General features: G+C 49.1%; 5 protein-coding genes across 5 annotated transcripts; 3 read left to right on the top strand and 2 right to left on the bottom strand.

Annotated features, from left to right (window-relative positions):
• Positions 1-689: 689 nt before the first annotated feature.
• On the top strand, positions 690-1,974 carry GLOTRDRAFT_93794 (uncharacterized protein; the record flags this gene model as incomplete). Its single annotated transcript, XM_007868269.1, has 6 exons — positions 690-1,006; positions 1,071-1,330; positions 1,383-1,649; positions 1,696-1,708; positions 1,809-1,825; positions 1,919-1,974. 6 exons carry the CDS (start codon positions 690-692, stop codon positions 1,972-1,974), a joined length of 930 nt encoding a protein of 309 aa, XP_007866460.1.
• Positions 1,975-3,416: 1,442 nt separating this feature from the next.
• Positions 3,417-6,228, bottom strand: GLOTRDRAFT_129602 (ARM repeat-containing protein; the record flags this gene model as incomplete). Its single annotated transcript, XM_007868270.1, has 14 exons — positions 3,417-3,637; positions 3,698-3,835; positions 3,887-4,015; positions 4,067-4,192; positions 4,241-4,360; positions 4,432-4,566; positions 4,622-4,750; positions 4,801-4,926; positions 4,986-5,108; positions 5,173-5,316; positions 5,370-5,498; positions 5,544-5,675; positions 5,737-5,868; positions 5,922-6,228. 14 exons carry the CDS (start codon positions 6,226-6,228, stop codon positions 3,417-3,419), a joined length of 2,091 nt encoding a protein of 696 aa, XP_007866461.1.
• Positions 6,229-8,986: 2,758 nt separating this feature from the next.
• On the bottom strand, positions 8,987-10,029 carry GLOTRDRAFT_42330 (uncharacterized protein; the record flags this gene model as incomplete). The annotated part of the gene is made up of 8 exons (XM_007867943.1): positions 8,987-9,161; positions 9,213-9,320; positions 9,343-9,366; positions 9,423-9,463; positions 9,517-9,569; positions 9,624-9,703; positions 9,759-9,919; positions 9,979-10,029. Coding segments are annotated over 8 exons (693 nt in total), but the record flags the coding sequence as incomplete, so codon positions are not given.
• Positions 10,030-11,592: 1,563 nt separating this feature from the next.
• GLOTRDRAFT_93796 (uncharacterized protein) lies at positions 11,593-12,650 on the top strand (the record flags this gene model as incomplete). Its single annotated transcript, XM_007868271.1, has 4 exons — positions 11,593-12,073; positions 12,253-12,339; positions 12,383-12,406; positions 12,439-12,650. 4 exons carry the CDS (start codon positions 11,593-11,595, stop codon positions 12,648-12,650), a joined length of 804 nt encoding a protein of 267 aa, XP_007866462.1.
• A 1,024-nt stretch (positions 12,651-13,674) lies between these two features.
• Positions 13,675-16,286, top strand: GLOTRDRAFT_76685 (uncharacterized protein; the record flags this gene model as incomplete). Its single annotated transcript, XM_007868272.1, has 9 exons — positions 13,675-13,908; positions 13,961-14,175; positions 14,239-14,291; positions 14,350-14,483; positions 14,607-14,950; positions 15,134-15,215; positions 15,432-15,563; positions 15,645-15,849; positions 16,059-16,286. 9 exons carry the CDS (start codon positions 13,675-13,677, stop codon positions 16,175-16,177), a joined length of 1,518 nt encoding a protein of 505 aa, XP_007866463.1. The 3' UTR covers positions 16,178-16,286.
• Positions 16,287-18,713: the final 2,427 nt, after the last annotated feature.

An 18,713-nucleotide genomic window follows, 5' to 3' on the forward strand; every position in this document is an offset into this window, starting at 1 on the left:
AGGATTTGTAAGGTTATGCAGAGCTATAGTGGTTGCGTAAGCAGACTCGGACCTTGCAACATCAGCTCCTATATAGAACCTTTTGTATACTGGCAATACACTATCATTCTTCTGTTATGATTTTCCCATGCTTATCTCATTCCATTTCCATTCCAAGCATTGCTATTGGACAGTACCTTTCTCTGAGTAGAACTTCCCATGGACGCTATCTTCTTCCCACACGTTATCTCCCTTGACTCACCTTCTACCAATGGGCGCCCTTGTATTTCTCATTTCTCTGAGTTACGTTCTCACAGGATAGCTTACGCGTCCCTTCTCATTGTTCTCTTCTTTGGGTATCAACCCCTATACCAGTTACTATATATACTGTAGGAAAACCCATGTATTCCTTAGTTCAACCTCCTGTTGAATACAGCGATTACCTGGACTCTTGACTTGACCGTTGGCATTGGCCCGGCCAGACCTACCTTTCAGTACGCTTACTGAGGTAGTGACGACATAACTGTTGGCACGTGGCCTCCAGAGATGACTAGTTAGGACATCGCTTCCTAACATCTTCCATGCATTTGGCAAGGCCTTGCAATCCAGGTACTGGCTTGGCAAGTGACCACAATGGATGTATATACTAGTTGCACTGTGCTCATCTTGCCAACACACCGCAAGACTGCACAGTACAGGCGAGGCCTGGCATGACCTCACATTCTGGCAATGTGCATGGTGGCCCTTGTAAACGCCACAAGGGCTCTCCGCTTTATCCTGAATTTGCTGATGATGTGCCAGACAAGATGGTGGAATGTTTTGCGGCTCTGCTCAACTTCTGCTACCTAGCCCTGCAGTCAGCACACGACAATGATACCCTTGCTCTGATGCAGAAGTCCCTAGACCAGTTCCATCAGCACCGAACAATCTTCGAGGAGGCGGCATCTGTCCCGATGGCTTCATGCAGCCTCAACATTTGGACATTACATAACAGCAATCAGAAAATTTGGCTCTCCAAATGGAGTCTGTACGTCCATCACTGAGTCCAAGCACATCCACACGGTCAAAGAACCCTGGCACCAATTGAGTAGAAAAAATGTGCTGGGGCAGATGCTTGTCACTAACCAGTGCCTCGAAAAGCTAGCTGTGATGTGCGCGGTGCTTGAGGGCTGCGGGATGCTGAAAGGGTCTGTTCTCGCTGACGCAATGCTCGAGGTGGGCTTGCTGAATCCCCAGGACTTGAATGAAGAACATATTCGAAACAATTACAGTGTAGATAGTGACAACGTGGATGTCCATGATGTGGAGGGACCAGGGGTGATGTCTTACGTGGAAATTGGGAAGAAGCTAGGTATGTTCTATGTTTGATTGTGGTGCTCTTGGGGCTCATGCAAAGTAATCAGCATATTCACAGAGCATGCAGTCTCTCGCAAATGAGCTCAACAAACCAGATCTCAAATTCCTCATTCTGCGGTTTGTCTTTGAGCAACTGCAAGATGCTGCCATTCCACACGACAGCAGCAACATCGATGTGGATGATCTGCCATCCGTGGGCCACCGAGTTCATGTCTACCAGTCTGCTAGTGCAACCTTCTTCGCCCCTAGTGAGCTCGCTGGCAACAGGGAATGCATCGCGAGGTCATTTGCTCAAACCCACACTGGCGAAATGAGTATGTGTGGTTTGATACTGTGCTCATTTCTCTTGATCCCAAGCAGGATGGGATGAAAGGTATGGTAATTGGGCGCATTCTCAGATTCCTTTTGGTCCATTACAAGTGCACTTGGTACCCTTGTGCCATCATAGAGTGATTCATGCAATGTCATGATAGACCTGACCCTGTGATGGGTATGTGGGTTGTTGAGCCCGAGATGACTGCTAGGGGATGTTCTATAGGCATTATTCACATTGATTCCATCATTCGCACAATACATCTCATAGGGGTCTATGGTGATACCCATATATACCCAATGATTTTCACTTCTCTTACTCTTTAGATGCATTCAAATCTTTCTATGTAAACAAATATGCGGACTATCATTCTCATGAGTGCATAATATAGCTATCAGTACATTAGCTAGTCTAGAGTAGCCACTACTATATGTACACTGGCATAATCAACTCCATATCTAGAAGTCTATTGAGTCTGTAATCCTGAAAATCTGAGATATAGACTCTCAGGCCTTGCAGACCATTTAGAGGTTGGCAGGTTTCCTGATGCAGATACAATGGCCTCTCCCCTTATCAGGCTATGTATCATAAAGGGTTAGGGGAGGAGTAGATGAGTGCCAATCAGGTTCATCAGGAAAAAGGGAAAGGTCTGAAGGTCTAAATGTCTAAATGTGTTTTGATCCAGGTATAGCAATTGAGCAGGGGTGAACTGTTGGGTCCACCTGGTTGTAATTTACTTCTGTATTCAATAATGTATTGTATCCCATACACAAAATGCACAAAATGTCTTGCCAGGGTTCTATCAATACAGGGTCTGAATGACCCAAATCGAGGTTCTAAAGGTCTGACGCGCTGAAAGGATTCCGTGCAATGTGATTGATCAAGCAGAGTCTGACGTGTCTGAAAAGTCTGATGCTCAGCCTTTTCAAACCCTTCCCTTTTTACTGATGTTTCACTAGGGACCAAAACCTCAATGCTTAAAAGAAGTTTTATTCTAGAGTGCCCTGTTCGAATACGTTTTGAACCCAGTGTAAAAGAATTTGCTACAAGGTCAAGATTTCAGTGGCTTCCCTGCCTCGGCACTGACGTTGCTGGACAGACCAGGAGTGTGGTCAATCCCTTGGTTCTGTGGGCACCAGATATCTAGTTTTGATATGGCAGACAATAGTGCTGGTAGAAGCTTGTTCTTTAATAACAGATGCTCAGTCGGTGATAGAACGACTGTATTAGAGTACTCTACCTAATAACAGACACTGCAATACATGTCAGCTAAGTATAGTACATCTACAGAGAGAAACATACCTCAGTCGGTGATAGAATGACTGAGGAAAACGAGCGGCAGTGACACGCACGAAAAGTCTGCGCGTCGTGGGCATTTCCGGAATGCGTCGGAACTAGGTATACTACGGGAATCCTACGTTAAGCTATGGCGGTTGTATGAAACAGTAATGAACATTCAATGTTAACATTCTTCCCCAGGAATCCGGATGGTACAAATTTGGATTGAAGTAGTGGACAAGTTGGTCAAGTGTGGGTTCATTCTCTTGCTGAGCTAGGGCCAAGACAATATGATTTCTATCAACAAGTCCAATGACTTCAGTTTGGCACTCTGTACTAGTCTACTAGATACCAGCACAAGCAAAAAAAACCATATGTAGCTGAGCACTGTTGTCCCATGAAACAGCCATAGCTCTGATTCTGATGTGATGTTGTATACTAGCTGAGAAAATTCACTGTAGGACTACTTGCCATCCACTCCATCTATTGCTCAGTTATTGTCTTTATCACTGTTGCTACTCATCCCTGTGTCATCTGCAGGGTCAGCAGAGCTCCCCCTATTTTCCTCATCCTCAAGTTTATCAATCTCCTCTCTCAGCTGCATCAGAATTTCATCATTTGACAGATCTTGCAGCTCATCCTGCACCTTGCTGTCTATGAGTTCATTATCCTCATCATGCTCTAGCACATCTGTCAGCAAACGGGCTTCAGCTGCAAGGTGAATAATGATGAGACATAATAAGATATAGAAGAACAGACTACTGGACATACGATAGGATTTGAGCAAATACCACAGAGTAAGCCTTGCTGTGTGGCGCACATTCTTCCACCACCAGGGCCTGTTATGGACATGGCGAAGAGTAGCCAGAGCTCTTTTTGTCATGATTGTCTTGCGGGTATTTTCATCAGCTTCACCTGTATATCAGTCTGTGTAGGAAGCAACCCCATGGTGGCACGTACATTGCCTAACAAGCTTGCACCAAGTAAGGATTGCTGCTTCAGCTGCATCATCAGCATTGCTCATGAACAGATTTATCAAGTGCTGTGTGATTTGATCAAGCAGAGCTCTTGCACCATTGAAGACATCCTCTGTTAAAAGTAAGTGTAGTATCTATCATTGATGTGAATCATAATATATACCATTGGACAACAGTCCATACAGAGCAAGGGCAGCAGAGGCTTCAAGTCTTCCATTGCGGCTAGCATAAAGTACTATGTCCAGCTCTTTCAGCAACTCTGGCTGGAGTTCAACTTCATGAACAGACCCTAGATTTAATGATAAGTAGATAACATGGAAGAATGCAAGGTGAATACCTGGTTCTACTAGATGAGACAGCTCTGTACTTGCTTCTTGTACTATTCTAAGATAATCAGGGTATGAAAACCCATTTACAGGATCATCCAACACATCCTTCAGCTCAGAGAGGATGGTTGCTGCATTGTGAAAAAGCACCAAAATAGGGCCACTATCAACCGTTATCAATGTGGAATTCTGCTGAACTCACCATATGTCTTCTTCAGATTGTCCAGAGTACGTTTTGCCATATGGTGCACTGATTTTGGTGAAGATTCATTGCAAACCTTAGTCAGAGTCTCTATGGCTTGTCTAGTCAAAACCCTCTTGCAGGTATTCTCATCAGCTTAAATGGGTATTAGCTCAAGAGCAGACTGGATGGTCAAATTCGGAGAATATACCTTGTTTTACTAGCTTACTCCAGCCCCCAATTGCAGTTTCAGCAGCACTGCTATCATTGCTCATGAACAACTTGATGAGATGCTGGACTATCTGATCAAGCAGCTCTCCTGCAGCATTGAATATATCCTCTGTTGAAGTCAGTATTATACATAGCAACAAGGAAAGCTGTACAGCTGACCATAGGACAATAGAAGAGATAGAGCAGAAATAGCTGATGCTTCGACTTCAGCATCATGACTAGTATAAAGAAGTGTGTTGAGCTCTTTAAGTAGCCCCACATCAAGAGTGGCCTGACGAAAGGGTGCTAGTGGAAGCCATAAGAATGATAATGATTGGGCATCAAAGGTTAGGGATGCCACATACTGAGATTCACATAACTAGCCAACTCTGCCTGGGCTGCTTCCCTCTCTCTGGAACCATACTGTCCTGAAAAGTCACGAGCAAGGCCCTTTATGACTTCACGCATGCTTTGTGTGCTCATATCCGCTGGTATTATGCAGTAGTTAGATATAATAGCACATTAACCATGTATACCAGTTGCTGGACACACCATAATCATCCCATAGTTTGATCAGAGTACTCCTTGTAATGGTACTCAAATATGTTGATGCTGCCCACTCATTCCGGACCCTGCTTAGATTCTCCATGGCAACCGCAACTCGCAATTGCTCCCTTGCATCAATGCCCGCTTCACCTGCATATAGGTTACTATCAGCCAGTCAAGAACTTGCATAATGGAATAACTACACTTCTCAAGCAGCTTGTTCCAAGCTCTGACTGCTGCACTTGCTGCATCTTGATCATTTCTCAGTATCAATTCTATGAGATGATCAACAATCTGGCCCAGTAGTGCATGTGCATGATTGAAGACATCATCTGGTGAAGTCAGCAATGCATCTATCACACAGTTGCTTGACATACCATGGGATAACAGACACGAGAGAGCAGTGACTGCAGACATCTGAATGGATGCATCCACATCATCTTCATCACCCAGTAGCTTATCAAGCCTCTGAATGAGACCATCTTGGATCACAATTCTCCGCAACACATCTAGATATCCATGCTTATGAGACACCAGGTGAACCCAGTATGCAGCAGCCCAGAAACCTACCAAGCTCTATAAGGCGATCTAATTCTGTCTGTGCTTTCTCTCTGAACTCATCATTTTCCTTGTCTAGTAGATTGTTCACAATAGCAGAGAGAACTCTCTGCAAATGCCCCTCAATCTTGGGTTTGAGAATGGCTATATCCAGACCACAGTCATTCTCACATAATCACCATAGAATGAATACTGACCATGGTCAAGCAGCCTCTTCAAACGGGATATTGGCCCAGACTCTACAATCTCTGCAACAATGACTTCTAGATCCCTTTTCACTGATGATGCGTGCTTCCCATCCTCCAGTATTTCTGGGAGAATAATGACTGCCCATGTCTTGGCCTGCCCATCACCAACTTTGAGCAAACTAAGCACAAAATCATATACTTGTCCTGTGAGAGTAACTTGCTCAGGTCCCACTGGAGCAATGTCAGAAAACAGCTCAGCCAACCCAAGCACAGATTGACGTAGATCCTCATCAGAATTGATAAGGAGGGGAGCCATTGATGACAGGAACTTGTGATTCTCAAGCCAGTGGGGTAAGGTGTCCCTTCTTGCTTTCTCAGGTGTGTGGTTTGCAATGTTGTACAGTGCATCAATGGCAGATTGCACAAAATCATTTTGTCCACTCTTGAGTGCATCACCCAGTGCTGTTGCAAATTCATTGTTGTGGAGGATTATATCACTGACATGCTCTACTGGATGTTATAAACAGTCTCAATCAAAGAACAGACTACTTACCATGTTGAGTGATCTTGGACAAAGCATATACCACATGGCTCTTTATGGACATCAATTCAACCTCAAGTTGTCCTTGAAACCAGCATAAGAAAGATTGCATGTATTCCCCTGGTAGTGAGGTTTAATTAGTATTACAGACAGGATCACATCTAGATCAAACCTGTTTTATCCTCCCAACTACGCTGAAGGAGTTCAGCGCATGCATATAAGAGGAAGTCTAAGGATGATATGTTATTATTTACACCATATTAATATGAAAATTTATACCATCACGCCTCAAGCACCGAGAAAGGCTATTGCAATGTCCTTTGATGTCATCATAAGGGTGCACTCGAAGGTGACCTGCTGCATCCTTAATTGCCTCCTGCAGAGCACTCTCACCTAAGCTCACAATTAGCACAATGAACATCATCCAAAGCTTTGTGCATTTTATGCTCACCATTCTTCCCTTGAAACAATGCTACCAACTTCTCAATAGATGGCTCATATAATTGGACTTCACCATCCCTATGGAAGGAATTGGCAGTTGCCTGGAGAGCAATCATGGCCTGCTTCAAGAATGCACAGACTTGGTCAGAAGAGCATTCATCAGCACTTGTACTTTCTTCTGTATGCCAAGTAGGGTCAGCAAGAGCCTGATAGGAGCAATTTCTGGGCATACCATGGAGTTGGAGACCATGGACAATGACTTGTGGAAGATGTTTGAGAATTGAGAAGGACCTGGAAACTGGGACATTTGGTTGTTCAGGTTGTCCATGCCCTGTGGTCAAGATGAATCCATCACCTCCTGAACAGGATATGTGGCCACTATACCTTTCCACTGAAACATTTGCAGATGAATTAGGGCAGATATGACAACATCCCGATGACGCAGATACAGCATATTGTGAATGTTTTCAATGATTTCTTTTGATTCCACAGCTTTGCTCAGGATCTCTGATCCTGTGTGCAAGATTAGTCTGTCAAGTGCATGCTGAAATCATGGTGTAATCCCATACCAGATGATTGACAGAGATGTTTAGAGGCTGATGCTCTGATATGAGCAAGTATATTGTGGTTGGTAAATAGACCTTGCAGCCTGTTCTGCACCTCTGGCTTATTCTTCCATGCTATTTCAAATCTATCAGCTTTTTTCATAGGTCATAATAGTGTGTAATCACCATCTGAGTAGCCTGACAACAATGCTAGGGCAGAAATACCATCATCTGCTGCATCAGATTCCAAGGTCTGAAGCATATATTTCTCAAATTTCTCCATGCTTGAACCAGATGATGACAGCCAGCTACAGAAGTTGGCATAGCTCCCTTGTGTTAATCTAACTTTCCAGTCACTTGTGTGACGCAACAAGGTTAATATTGTTGTTGATGCAGCCCAAGATAATTGAGGATTATTGCCTGACTCAACCCGGAGCAGGGTTGGCATGATATCAACTATCTCGCGTAAGGCATATAAACCTTTATCTGTCCGAGAGTAAGAACAGAAGATACATATCAAGAGTGGTCTCACCATGGTTAGCCAGAGTACGCATCAGCTTCAAACTGGCAACACATATGTTACCGGGCGAATGTGGATCTGAAATGAGTGACAGAAGGTTTGTCCATAGTTTCTTGTCACTGGCATGATCTAAAATTGCGGTCATGCCTGGCACTTTATATATAAAGTATTCAGTGTCAGACATAGTGACAGCAGCAGAGACACCTACCTGGATGTGCCAAAATGGAGAGACGTGTGAGGGCATGATAAACATCAGACTTCGATGTCTTTTGTCCAGCATCTGCTTCTTCCACCACAAAGTTATGGATAGAATCCATAAACTTTGGAGCTGATGAGTGGTCATAGAGGTCTAACTCCAGTATATCCCCCAGAGATGAATTGAGGTTCTCCATGTTATCTGGCAGCCCTTGTCCAAGAATTTGGTCCCAGGATATTGGCTTGTGTGTGTATCCAGGCCAAAACCTTGCCTTTGTTTTGTAACCCTCAACACAGGCCACAGAAAAATGGATCTTCTGCCCAGGCATGATGTACCGAGGTGCTCCCAAATGTGGTAAGAGCCATCGCCTGAGTACCTTGTATTGATCAGTGACCATGCTGTAAAGAGAACATTGCACACCATGTGTAGGAGCTTGGATTGTCTTGCTTGCGGCTCAGGAATGGTATGGCTTCCACCACATGCCAAAACCCACGAAGTGACTCTGTAGGACGTAGACTTTTCAATTCTGTGTCACTTAACTGTAGCTCTGCTGTCACTGGTATGAACCGAAGACCAGCAAGCCGAGCTTCATTGGCCATCCATATTGCAGAAATGTTCTCCATTATGCCATTGTCATGATTATACCCAAAACCACCTCTGAAGATGGTATTTAGCGTGGTGCTTTGAATATTGCCAAGAATCAGGGAGACAGACTTACATATCAGAATGACAACCAATGAACCACACTTCTTTCAAATGCTCTGGCTTGGTGGTCTCTAACTTGCCCTGTAAGGTCAATGAGATTGTACTGGTGTGACAACAAAAGAAGGATTATCCAACCTCTGAAGGTTTCATGCTTGCCTTTGAACGGTAGAAATGCTCTGGAACAAACTTGACTCGGCGCTCATCCAATGCAAGTGCATGTCGAACATAACATATGTGTCCAGTATCATCAACCAAAGGCAAACCTTTGCCTCGAGTAATGCCCACAGAAGAAACAGTATCCCTAGTTCAAGTGCTTAGTAATTCATTGCAAAGTGTTAAAAGATACACAAACCAAAGCCCCATGAAGTGAACAGAGACCTCATGCGAGAATTTTCCCCTAAATATTTCACATCTGTATTGGTCACTACAATAGAGTATATGGTGAGTTTGTGGATGGAAACTTGTGCTGTGATATAACTTACTTAGACACATAGAGCTCATAGGCACTTGACATAGACTTAGTACAGAAATGAAGCACTGTTTAGAGATAACAAGCACATACAAAGGTATTTGCTCTTGATTGCCGCGAGCGAGAAGGCCAACCTGAAGATTAATTTGGTTAGTTGCAGTTGCATGATGGCTGCTCTCAGGCTTACACATTTGATCATGGCAGCTAGGACACGAACTTGATATGCTCCTCTGGAAAACCCTGCATAATACAATTAACTTATTCAAAGCCAATCTAAAAATGTGTCTTACTCACCAAAGAGAAAGATACGGTTGCCTGGCATGTAATTCTCTGTCAGCCATCTATATGCAGCAAGGATCATGGTCTCAAAATTCCTAGGAACAAGTGAGAAAAGTCTGTTGTGCACATGGCATCAAGATTGGTAAACACCTTGCTACTGCAAGGTCAATGGCACTGTCCACTGCTTGCTGAACCAGGCGCCATGGCAGCATACGTGATGCATTGGCATAGGTGCCAACCCCACTGTTATAGTATGTCCTTTGGTCATCACTTTTCATAATCCGCCCATATAGGTCAACCACATTGGAATACTGTGTTAATATATGCATTGTTAACACAATAACTTACACCATATCCAATAAGGTTGCACCTTTATTCCAAACTTATTTCCCGTGCCATCCAGGGCAACAACTAGTTTCCTCTCATATGCACCCTTCGGAATCTTCTCCCCGCCTTTTCCTTCATCTGGTTGGCATTGCAAGCAGGGACGGTCACTATTCGCTAGCCTATACAATGTCAGTAAATGACGGGAGTGACTGACAAACCACAGACTTTGCTGCCGGTGTCTGAGCTTTAGCTTGAGGATGAGAAGAAGACTGAGCTCTTTTCATGGGTGCCATATGAGTTGCTCGAGTTTGGGCCTTTGGCTTATGCTGCTAGGATTCCATGGTTATATAGGAGTATACCGGCGCCAAATTGACAATGGAAGAAAGGGTCAGATAACGGACTCATCCCTGCTTGGATGAGTTATACTAGGGTATCTAGCCGCTCACCTGCAATGACAGAGCTATCCGGAGTTGATGTATCCTTCTTCGGCGATATCGATTGTACGCAGAGGACACGAGGTCGGATGTCAGCATGCGCCGCAGAGAATAGCGAGGTTGTCATCTCGGCCTACTTCCGCTGCCTCGCAAATATGCAGAGCCGGACTTAGGAGATAACCTGAAGGTTCCGTGCGCGCCATTGACACTCACAGCCGCCCCACTCCTGTCGATCGTTCATAGATTGCACCTACTCGAGCAGGCCCCATGCACAGATGGTTTGAATGGCAAGCGGAGCTATCCCGGAACAGCTGAGCATACTCAAACGAACATCGCCAAGGACTTGCGAAACTCGTTCGTATGGGATGCGCTGAGAATGCCCACACATGCCCTGACCTTGACGAATAATCTGATTCGCCTGTTTTCAAGGAAGCCCGCACATGTTCACCGACAGTCAGCGTGGCGGAATGAGTTTGTCACCCACGTATGCCAGACTTCCTTTCGCCGAATCATACAGGGAGCCGAGGTATGCATGCGTTCCATTCAGGGTCGGCGTGGTTCACAGGCAGCTGAGGCGCCAATGCTCTTATCTATCGCGCAACTAGACTTGTATAGGGAGAACTCGTGTGATGCTTACCGGTACCTACGACTCATCCCCATGAACCTGAGCGCTAGACGTAGCCTCGTGGTCGCCGCATGTACATTCCATAGTATTGTTGGTTCCTTCGCGCAGCTTCCATTCCAATGCCAGAAGGACGAAGATCTTGGCCTGGGAGTCATTGGAATGGGAGCGAGCGATAATGGTTATCGATGCGATCGGCGTGAGTGCAAAGGAGGATAGTAGTAAACGTGGGGATACCTCCAGCGCAGCCCAGCCTCATGATTGAAAATACGTCGCGGAACAATTGGCGATGGCATGTCCACATACAACGCCTATGACGATAGATGTAGCGTGCTGATATGATACATTGGCCCAGTCCGTGACAGCGAAGAGTTTTGTCGGTCAGGTCCGCCCATCAGCGAGATACTCTACAACCCTATATGAACAGAGTAAGTCCGCCATTCGTGAACATGGAGATCCGACTGGTTCTGACATACTAAATCGAAGCAAAAGAATCTTGGACTTCGGCAGAGCTTTTTCCTATCGCCTCACTTTACTCCGAAGAATTAATACGAATAGCGTCGCCCCAGACACGAGGGCGCTGAAGATAGATGAAACATCCATGACCCTGCTGATTCTCTCAAGCTCTCCTTTTGCTCCCGGCAGAGGTGCCGCTACAACACCCGTTTTCCAGCCTCCTTCGACTAGCCCGCTCATCACCTTGACATCTAGACATGACATACAAGGCTCCGCCATTCAGCGCATACGTTCCTTCGATACGTACCCGTCTGGATGGGAAGATGAGTCTCGGGACCTGGACATCCGAATGAATGGAAGTGATGCTCACCGACGCCAGGCGTCGTCTCGTGTAACTTTGTTCGCTTCATTCCGGATCGAGATGGCCAGCTTTGTAGATTTTCCGAATGTAAGCACCAGGACTTCTAAGGGTGGCGAACGACCCGGCGAGCCAATGCACAAAATCACGTCTCCCCGTACGGTCACCGGCATTGCCCTGGATACGGAGGCCGTAACACAGTCGCACAATACGCGGAACTCGCGGAGCAAGTCCATCGATACGCATTCCTGCTCGGCGGCGTTAATAAGTACGTCTGACTTTCGAAATTCACCAGTGTCACTCATACCGCGACAAGGGCAGTTTCGTGCCGACCACGCGACGTCTCGGAAGAGGACGCGCTTTTTGTTAACTGCCAGGCTATGGACGAGACCCAGTGATAAGCATGGTTAGATCCAGGGCCGTGATGTTCAGAGATAGGTACTACAGGCGGATACGTCGAACGCTGTCATCGTTGCGAACAGCAAGAGCGCAATAATCGCGGGATCCTGACCGGCTCGCGCGACCAGATCGAGGGTGCGATAGCTGTTTGGCGTTCAATTGTTCTTCCTTGTCGAAGTATGTATCTCACTGAGAGAGCGAGGTGAGTTGATGCGTCCGCCATGCAATCGGGAGGCGGCAACAGAGATGCGCAGGATCGGTGGTGCGGAACGGGCTGGGGTGCGCCGACAGACGGGACAATCCAACCCGTCGTGCCAGGCTCCGCACTCCTTGTGAAGACGAGAGAAGAGCCACTTCGCGGTGCTGTCGGCACAGAAGTTATGCCCGAATCCGCAACTGGATGGTTTATTGAACAGGGACAGGCCCTAAGAAGGATGCCAGTATGAGCACATAGACCAATCGATGTTGCCCATACGTTCGGCGCATACAGTGGCACTCACATAACGTCAATATTATAGCATCTGCACGGATATTCGCGATCATCCTGGCAGCATTCAAGAAATAGCAGACACACAAGGCAACGTGGATTCGAAGACATTTGAGCGACAGGACACCAGATAGTCTTGCTTGGTGGCCGGCCGCGTGTTCGTCGTCAAAGCGTTTCGCCGCTGCATTTTCTCTCTGAGTCACTGCCCCAGGAACTGTCATGGAGTTCAAAAATATTCTGCGCTTCAACTCCCACCCTTTCTTGCCAAGCACGCTCTCCCACTTGCTTGCATGTCCCGTGTTTAGAGAATAATATCCTCCGCATCTTCTATGGCATTGGATACCTGTCCGCTCACCGCAGCCTGCACAGCGTTAATGCGCTCACCCTAACATCTTTTCAGTGCCAATTCTACGAAAACGTACGATCTGGGCGCCGTCCTTCTCGTATGAGCGTCTTGCACTGATATCGGCGGTAGCATAACTTGAATCTGAGACGAGTCGTCAGGCACATCTTTGGGCAGAATTCAGACGAGTCCAAACGCAGCAGTCGCGTGTTATGCCTGTCATTCGTCTATAGTAAGGGCCCATCGCGCTCTGAGGGCCATGGATCCGTAGACCGTTGAACAAGGTCAAATATCAATAGCAATATTGGCGACACGGAGAGTGTGCTCGGGGTTGGCCGGTCCGGAGGAGGAGATCTCGATCGATCGCGTACTATGCGCTCATCGATCGAGCACACAACTTTCCACAAGTGCGCGCCTCCGCCAGCACCGTGGACTCATCTCCGCCTGGCTTCGAGCACATCTGGATGGCTGGCTGACCTACAGACCTAGCTCTAGCCACACCAGCAGCCTGCCATGTCTAAACTCGCCTCACCAGATCCTGGCTCGTTCCCAGTCTTCTCTGCGTCTGTCGAAACCAGCGTCTCTTCGTGGTCGTCTATCCTTGTGCTCGTGCTCTTCATCCTAACCAGTACGTCGACTAATGCTTATTCTTTGTCTGCCTGACACGGTCCCAGACGTTCTCGTCATTGTCCCGCTCCACGTCCCCCTCCCGCACACGTCCCTCAAGCTGCCATTGAACCTGCACACTGCGCCCCTGCTCACGCTCTTCATCCTGCTCGCTGCGGGGGCTATTGATGGCGTGACAATACGCGAGGGTATACTGGGCACGGGCGGGGTCAAGCCGATAGACGTGATGGCGCTGTTCATATCTCTGGTGCGTCTCCTGTGGAGGACAGTGACGAAGAGTTGAGGGAAGACGCGTCCAGGCGTACCTGTCGATATCCCTGGATACTACAGGACTCTTCCGCTACCTTGCCTTCCGCGTTGCCAGAGGACCCTCGCGGAACCCGACCGGCCGCTCGGGTCTCCGGTTGTACATCTACCTTTATCTGTTCTGGCTCGTCATTGCCGGGATCGTCGGGAATGACCCCGTGATCCTCTCGGGAACCGCCTTTCTTGCGTACTTTACTCGTGTAGCGGGGTACGTCCGGATCTCCCTCGCTCATCCCCCTTCTTTCGTCGTGCTCAGCCTATTTTGCCCCAGCATAACTCCGCCCACTGCATGGATATACGCGCAGTTCGTCGCAGCCAATATGGGTATATACACTAGTCTCTACGTCGCCTCCTCTCCTGCCCTAACCACGCAGTCACCCAGCCTCGCTCCCCCTCCCGCCCTCCAACCCGACCAACCTCGTCCTCACCTCGACCTTTGCGCTCCCCTTCCTCACCTACACCGCGCACGTCATCCTCCCCTTCCTCCTCTCCGCCTTCCTCGTCGGCATTGTCCTGGTGATACAATTCCGCTGGTGGGCGCCGAGACACCTAAACACAAACAGAGAGGACGAAGACCACCTGTCCGTACGTCCCCCACTCCACCCCCTGCGCTCTAACCACCCATCCGCGCTTATCTAGGACGCCCACCCGCACCCGCTCATCCCCGCACACATCGCCCTCTCCGCCTCCTCCCCGGACGCCCCCGCGCTCCTCCTCGCCCCCCTCTCCGCGCTCGTCGGCTCCGTGCTCCTGCTCTCAGCGCTCGTGCTTTTAGTGGCAACGAGCTCCGTCCCGAGTCTGAGCGGGAGGGTGCGGGTGTGGGAGGTGACCGCGCCCGCGGCGGGGGCGATGGTGCTGTCGGATGCGTGGGTGGACTGGCGGAAGGGGCGCGGCGGGGGAACGCGGGAGGGGATGGGGGCCAGCGGAGATCCGCGGGCGCAGGAGAGAGGGGATGTAGAAGGGGACGACGTGGAGATGCGCGCGTTCACCCCACCTCGGGATACCGGGATGGACGCGGCGAACCCTAACCCGAAACCAGACCCCTCCGCCCCGCAGCCAATCACGTTCCGGCTGCGAGTTCCCAGCCAGTCTGTCCGAGCGGTCGAGCACCGCGTCGCGGCGGCGTTCGAGGTTTGCAAAAGCAAAGGGGAAGTGATGGCGAAGAGAGTCAGGACGCGCTTCCCGACGGTGTGCGCCGTCGCGAGCCGCATGCCGTGGGCGCTCGTCCCGTTCGCGTTCGAGATGTTCGTAAGTTTGTCTGGTCCTCCTCGGGTCCCGGTTTGGTTTGTCTGCGTTTATGAACTGGGTTGCATGCGCATATATCGACCTCTTTATCCATGTTTCCTCTCGCTCGGTTTTTGTCTCTGTTCCTGCTCATCCGGTTCTTTTTGGTTCTTTTGCTGTCGTCGATCTTCCCCTCTCCCCTCATGCCGAGCGCTGCTGCTAACTCCAACGCATACACAGATCCTGACGCACACGCTCTCAACGCACGCGTGGGTGCCGCTCTTCGCGCGCTGGTGGGCCGCGTGGGTGCGCGTCGCGGGCGTGCTCGGCGCGGTGGGCGGGATGGGCTTCGTCGGCTGCCTGGCGTGTAACGTGAGTCTCTCTCTGCACCGAACCGTCGCTCGCGCACCCGTCGTCGTTGCCCGAAGAACGGGCGCTCACGCGCCTCCGCAGGTCTGCGGGACGAACATCGGCGCGACCATCCTCCTCTCCCAGGTGCTCCAAGCATCCTTCTCCGTCCCCCGCTATCCCATGTCGGAGGCGGAGAAGCAGGGCGCGATATACGCGCTCGCGGTGGGGAGCAATTATGGCGCGTTCACGCAGTGCTTCTGCGCGAGCCTGGCGGGGCTGCTGTGGGCGGGGATATTGAGGGGGAAAGGTAAGCGTACATCTTCTCACTTTGAGCGTCGTGTTCGTCCGAGGCGGGTTTGGTTTGCACTGGGGTTCATGTCTGGTCTTGCACAATGGGACTTTGTGGATCGTGGCTGTGGGAGTGGGTGGTGATGGTGAACGATGGACGCTAGACGCTATGGGGCGCTTCTCTCGTTTTGTATGCGAACGCGGCGCTGACAAGGTGTTGACTGGCAGGCATCGTCGTCCGCCAGCGCGAGTTCGCAAAGATCAATTTCCCGCTGGTGTGTGCTGCGATGTTGGGGGCGTGTGCGGTGCTCGTTGCGGAGATGTATGTGTTGTATCCTGATAGGTAGAGCGGCATGGGAGTGGGTGGGATGTAACGTATAATAATTTCTTGGTTTCTTGGTATGATATGGAAGGGAGACGTAGTTCAGATACAGATCGTACAGATGAATTCGCTCATATACATAGACGAACATCCTAGGTGCACTGTCCTCGGGCTAGCTCCCGCAGCCACTAAGCCCCACTATCCCGTAGTCTCGGTCATTGTCGGTTGTTCCACAGCTGCGTTGCTCCCCTCCACAAGGTCCGCGAGGACGTCGAGCCGGTCGAGGACGTCGAGCCGGTCGGCGACTTCGCTCATCGTAGGCCTCTCCGCAGGCTTGCGCCGCCAGCAGGTTAGCAGCAGCTCCCGGAGCGCATCGGCTATACGAGGCGGCGTATGGAACGGCACACGCTCGGGAAGCTACGATTCATTCCACGCGACGTCCAAGGGTTCTTCCCAAATATCTGGACCATACCGACTGAACTCATGGAGCACTATCTGCCCGTCCGGCTTGTACCGAATGCATCGCTAAGAAGTGCGATCAGTCCCTGTTACTGCGGTACCAGGAGCATACGTACCTCATCGAGGGGGCCATAAACCACTGGAGGATGCAAGCCATGCAAATGTTTCAAGGCAGATGCCAATTTCCTTACCTATATGGATAGCTTAACGAGCTATGTCAGGAACTGACACACGTCGGCGTTACGTACTTGCGTAAGCGCCGTTGCAGCCCGCGTCTTCGCGGGGTAAGAGTCTACAAGCGGGAAGACCGCAAGTCGGGTCGAAGGGGCCCAGTCGCACGCCAGGCCATAAGAATGGCAGATGTTCTCGTGAGGAGGTATGATGCGGTCAATACGGCGAGGTGGGTAGGCACCTCGCTTGCTCTCCAGACGCTGAGGGGGATTAGCGATCTACATCCAACTGGCTTCGTCTGCCCCACTCACAAATTTAATCACTTCCAGTCGGATTTCGCGGCCCAAACAGACATCCAGATCATCTATGAAGTCGCCACTCCTTTGTCCTCTCCAGGAAATCATTGCCCCAAGGCACATGAAAGGGTTTCGGATATCCGGGGGCTTGGTATATATAGTCTCCCACATATCAGAAAGCTATGATAATGTCATGTCAGCATCGGGCTATCGCAGCGAACATCGTGACGCATGATTACCGCCTCTAAGAGCAGAACCTCTTCGTGCGTTTGTTCCACATATCGTTTTGCCTCAGATCCGAGACGCGTGGCCTGCTTACCATTAATTAAGTAATATATGGCAAATGAATTAGAAGACTCGCCGTCTCTATAACTCCGAAGATCAGACTACGCTCAGAGATTGACATTTCCAACAGGCGTTTATCGGCTCCTTTAGACCGCATTGAGACACTCAGTAGCTGTATAAGCTGAAGGACCTGATCAACGCCCTGCTCTCCAGGTTCTTGGGGGGCATTGATGAATATATCATGGGATACATCGGTAAATCTGCCCATGAGGCCCACAAACGCATCGCGTAAAATGAGGCAATTAATCAATTCACCGAATGGGTCTTGCTTTGTTGGATCATATATAGTGAAGCCAAAGCTGAATCGTGCTAATCAGACCTAACAGGTGCTCTCGTGTCTGACAGGAATCCTCACCTAGGGATCGTAAAAAATGCACCAGTAAGAGTACTGTCAGAAAGATGCAGGCCTTCATCTTTGGCTAATTTCGATATATTGGCAATGAGATCCTAAAACAACTTATCTTGGCTGCGTTCCTGCATTATCAATGGCTGCTACCCACCTTGTACAGTCTCATGTGACAGTCTCCGAGGCGCAGAAATTGTGCTTCCTCTTCCCCCTCATACTTACTGAATGTGAGTGCGGTCAGCCCCTGGCCACTTGTTTCTGCGAAGCTCGCCTTCACTACCCATTTTTCTCCGTGACCACGTAGGAAGTTGTGGCGAATCAGAGTATGTGGATTATCGCAGATGATGCCTGCATAGGTCATCCACGCATCATACCGCATAGGAAATTGAATCTTCCATGTATAATCATACGCCTCATTTATCGCCTGCACGAGTCGGGGGCCAAAGATACCTTCAAATGCTTTATGCTGACACGCAAGATTATCGGTTCGCTCTTCATCCAGAATAAGAAGAAATACCCACCTTTGACCATCGGCTAATAACGGCGACCCCCTCGTGGGGCATCGCACTTCCGTAGCACAAGCATGACATGATCACCCAATGAAAGAAATCAACGCGGAGGAACTTCTCCAAGCTTTTGATCAGATCCTTTGTGGATTCAGGAGATGAAACTCTTTCGATATGTGTTGCTAGATGAAGAAGGGCGTGCAGAAAACCCGACTCGTGATCCTCGTGGAAATAGGTCGGGGCGCCGTAAGCAATGGCCTCCCATGTCTGGACATCGCCAGCTAACAGCATCTGAGGGTCACGACCCGTCTGATGTAGCACAGTGTGTAGAACAGCTAGACAGCCTTTAGCTACAGCCGCATTGCCTCCATCCGACTTGACACTGAATCGATGGTCATGGCATGAATATGTTAGAAAGCGGGAGAAGGAAGGGTGGAA

The sequence above is a fragment of the Gloeophyllum trabeum genome (assembly GCF_000344685.1).
Source record: "Gloeophyllum trabeum ATCC 11539 unplaced genomic scaffold GLOTRscaffold_00007, whole genome shotgun sequence".
NCBI lineage: Eukaryota > Fungi > Basidiomycota > Agaricomycetes > Gloeophyllales > Gloeophyllaceae > Gloeophyllum > Gloeophyllum trabeum.